The 3,441-nt window shown below is 54.3% G+C and overlaps 1 protein-coding gene across 1 annotated transcript in view; it reads right to left on the minus strand.

Moving 5' to 3' along the window:
* The window catches only part of LOC104986908 (butyrophilin subfamily 3 member A1-like), a gene marked incomplete at its 5' end in the record, with an annotated part of 7,563 nt that extends 4,776 nt beyond the window's left edge, over positions 1 to 2,787 (minus strand). The window contains 4 exons of the mRNA XM_010837629.1: positions 119 to 139; positions 206 to 610; positions 727 to 1,008; positions 2,382 to 2,787. Coding sequence (XP_010835931.1) covers positions 119 to 139; positions 206 to 610; positions 727 to 1,008; positions 2,382 to 2,787 — 1,114 coding nt within the window. The remainder of the gene's footprint in view (positions 1 to 118; positions 140 to 205; positions 611 to 726; positions 1,009 to 2,381) is intronic.
* Between the last annotated feature and the right edge of the window lie 654 nt (positions 2,788 to 3,441).

Genomic DNA, 3,441 nt, shown 5'->3' on the forward strand with positions numbered 1-3,441 from the left:
ACAAGAAAACAGGTGTTTTCTAAGAACCAGAAATGTCTGAACCAGTGAGACACGCTAAGAACCAGAATGTATCCTGTGGAGGGCATGCAGAGAGCTCAAGAGGAAAAGTAGAGCTTACCTAGTTCTTCCTGAAGTTTAGCTGAAAGAGAGTGAAAACAAAAAAGCATGAACTCCACTCCCTAAGAAAAAGATTCACAAATACCACCTCTCTGTGTGTAACCCCTGGCGAAGACATTCCAACTGCAGACCCATTGGAGCCTTCCCAGCTGCAGCTGTCCACCCAGGTCTCCCCAGCCACCTGCTCTGGACTGGGATTTCCCCAGAGCCCTGGACTCAGGCCCTGTGGTCAGCGCATCCCTCTCAGCACCAGCTGCCACATTCACCAGCCTTGACCCCTGTCCTGCCTTACCTGCGTCCTTCAGCACTTCCTCCTTTGTCTGACGGTCCTGCTCGCTAGTCTGGCACAGAGTCTCCTTTTCTCCCCTCACCTGCATCTTCATGGAATGTTGTCTCTTGGTGTAACATCCAGCCCCAAGGAGCAAGATCACCAGCACAGTCAGGCTCACCGAGAAAGCCACCTTCCAGGGAGAGGCCTGGGGGAAGAAGGGCTCTGTGGCCCAGCCAGACACCCCATCAGGACTCCTGCCCAGGACAGCACAGCCCGGAACACCCAGGAACACCCGGCCCCCTCCTCCAGCCCCGCTGGAAGCCGGGAGCACCTCTGACCTGGGATGAAAATGGCCATGGCCTTCTCCCGGCCCAGGACAGGGTTGAGGATGGAGCAGGTCACGTTCCCCACAGAGCTGTCTCTCACCACCAGCGCCGCCTCCACGCTGAACAGCCCTTCAGCATCCTGGGTGTGGGCCTCAGAGAAGGCCAGGAACTTCTCTCCGCTGAGGTCTCTCCACTGCACCTGGGGCTTCGGGAACCACCCCGAGGCTGTGCACACCACGCGGACCCCATCTTCCTCAGGCCCTGTGATGCCCACCTGAGGGGCAGAGCCCACACCTGCGGGAGGCAAGATGTAGAGCCCAAGGACCCAGCAGTGCCTACGTGTGCACAACTCCAGGGGGCGCCCTGCACTTGGCATTCTGGGGGCTCTGGGGGCAGCCTGCTCCCACAGGGAACAAGGAGGCATCCTTGCCTCGGGGAACAGAAGGAAGGAGCATGGGGACCCCCAGGGTTTCAGAGGGCTGGGCCCCTTCTCCCCAGTCGTGCAAGTGGAAGGGCTGATGCCGTGTAAACAGGGGGAGGAATGTGGTCCCAGGTCCACCCTTATCCTTGCTCTCCTCACCTCACACTCTCCCAGGGCATCTGCTTCCACACCCACTGCCTCTCTTTGTAAATCGCCAGGAAAATTAGGTCAGCTGACACCCCTATGCCCTGAACTCCGCTTCCTTCTATCCTCAGGTTTACCTCCACATGGACTCTTCACATAGACTTCAAACTCATAATTCCAGAACTAATAGGTGCTTTGGCCCCATCTCTGATGGCTTGATTGTGAAAATATTCCCACATCTCCACTCATCTTTACATCCAGTCCCTGTCCCTGTCTGCCACACTCTTGTCCCCTCTGAACACCCTGCCCCCTCACTCACTCCCACCAGCCATGAGGACCCCAGGAGTCCCTAGAACACACCAGCCACACACCCTCTCCAGGCCATTAAGGTTGGCTGTTCCCTCCCCTTTGACCTTGCAACCCCCAGATGTCCAAGACACTGAATCCCTCCTTCCAGTCTACGTTCAGATACACATTCTCCATCAGGACCGGCCTGCGCCACTGTGTAACACTGCAGCCTGGCCTCACTCCCAACCCTCGGTCCTGATCCCCTTCCCCTGTTCCACTCGGCTTCTCATCCTCAGCACTTACCACATTCTAACATCACCTATAATCTGTTTCTTCATTGTGACTGCTTGATCATCCACTTGAGAATATACACTCATAACAACAGGAATCTTTATCACGTTCTCTGATGCATCCAAGGTGCTTAGAAAGGACTAGACACATAGTATGTGCATGCTCAGTCGCTTCAGTCGGATCTGATTCTTTGCGACCATATGGACTGTAGCCCTCCAGGCTCCCCTGTCCATGGGGTTCTCCAGGCAAGAATACTGAGGTGGGTTGCCATTTCCTCCCCCAGGGGATCTTCACAACCCAGGGATAGAATCCATGTCTCCTGCATTGCAGGTGGATTCTTTACCACAGAGGCACCTGGGAAGCCCAGACACAGAGGAGGGACTCTATATATTTGCACTGAATGAATGAATGGATCAAAGAGCCTCCCTTCTTCCTGTGATAAATGCGAGGCTGAGTTATATCTTTCAGATCCCTCCCAGTTCCAACACCCCAAAACGCTAATCTAGTTACCCAAGTCACCAACCTGCCACCTTCAGCTCCAAACCAGCCTCTTCATAGAAGTGTCCTTTTCTGAAGAAGCAGGTGTACAGCCCATTGTCAGAAGCCTGGACCCTCTGGATGTGCACGGCAGCATATCCCTGGTTGAGAAGATCCCCAACCAGCGAGGTCTGCCCTGAGTAAGGAGCCATCTGCTCCTCCTTCTGCTCCTGTCGGTTCTGATAGACGAACACGGTTTCCAAAGACTTGGAGCGGAACCACCTCAGCTCCATGTCCTCTGCACTCACAGCTGGAAATAGGGAGCACGGCAGCACAGCTTCTCCACCCAGCACTGCCACAATGGGATGCAAAGGGCCAGTCACCCGGAACTTCTCTGTGAACACAGAGACAGCAGTGAGAGAGGAGGAGAGATGCAGACCGAGGGCAGGGGACACACAGCATCAGGTGGGAAGGCCCCAGTCTCGGATGAGATGACCACAGGACTGATGGATGGAGCTTGATGACTCTGAATCTGGGCAACATCTCTGATCACATTTTTGTGACCCAGAAACAGTTTCAAGGAGAATCCCTCACTCTCCTGTTCTCCTGTCCCCAGACCCTTCTGTGAATGCCCTCAGTGTGAATATGCAACAGAATCGTCATGAGATCAGGGGAATCACAACTGGCAGGACCCCCTCCACCCCCAGTACACCTTCTGATATAGTAGGTCTGGGGTGGACCCAAGGATATGCCTTTGTAAACAGTCCCTGGGAGGCTGATACTGATGCTCCATGGACCACACTTTGAGAACCACAGCTCTATCCTGCCCCCCACTCCTTGGGCAGGACTGAACCCTGAACAAAGTTCATACCCGGGGTCTAGGTCAGAAATTCTTGATCACCAGCCACACCCGGGAGCTACTCTATTCCAGCCCTAACTTTATCATGTGTGTTCAAGACTTTCTCCCTGGCTCAAATGTGCACTAAAACCCGGATCCAAATGCTATTTTCGTTAAAAAGCTGCCTTTCTTCTCATCACCCACAGGAATCCATATTCATCCCACTGACATCTTCCCAGAGCCTTTGTCCTTCTGAGACCTGGTGTTG

This window comes from Bison bison, unplaced genomic scaffold (genome assembly GCF_000754665.1).
Source record: "Bison bison bison isolate TAMUID 2011002044 unplaced genomic scaffold, Bison_UMD1.0 scf7180017845869, whole genome shotgun sequence".
In the NCBI taxonomy this organism is placed as follows: Eukaryota; Metazoa; Chordata; class Mammalia; order Artiodactyla; family Bovidae; genus Bison; species Bison bison.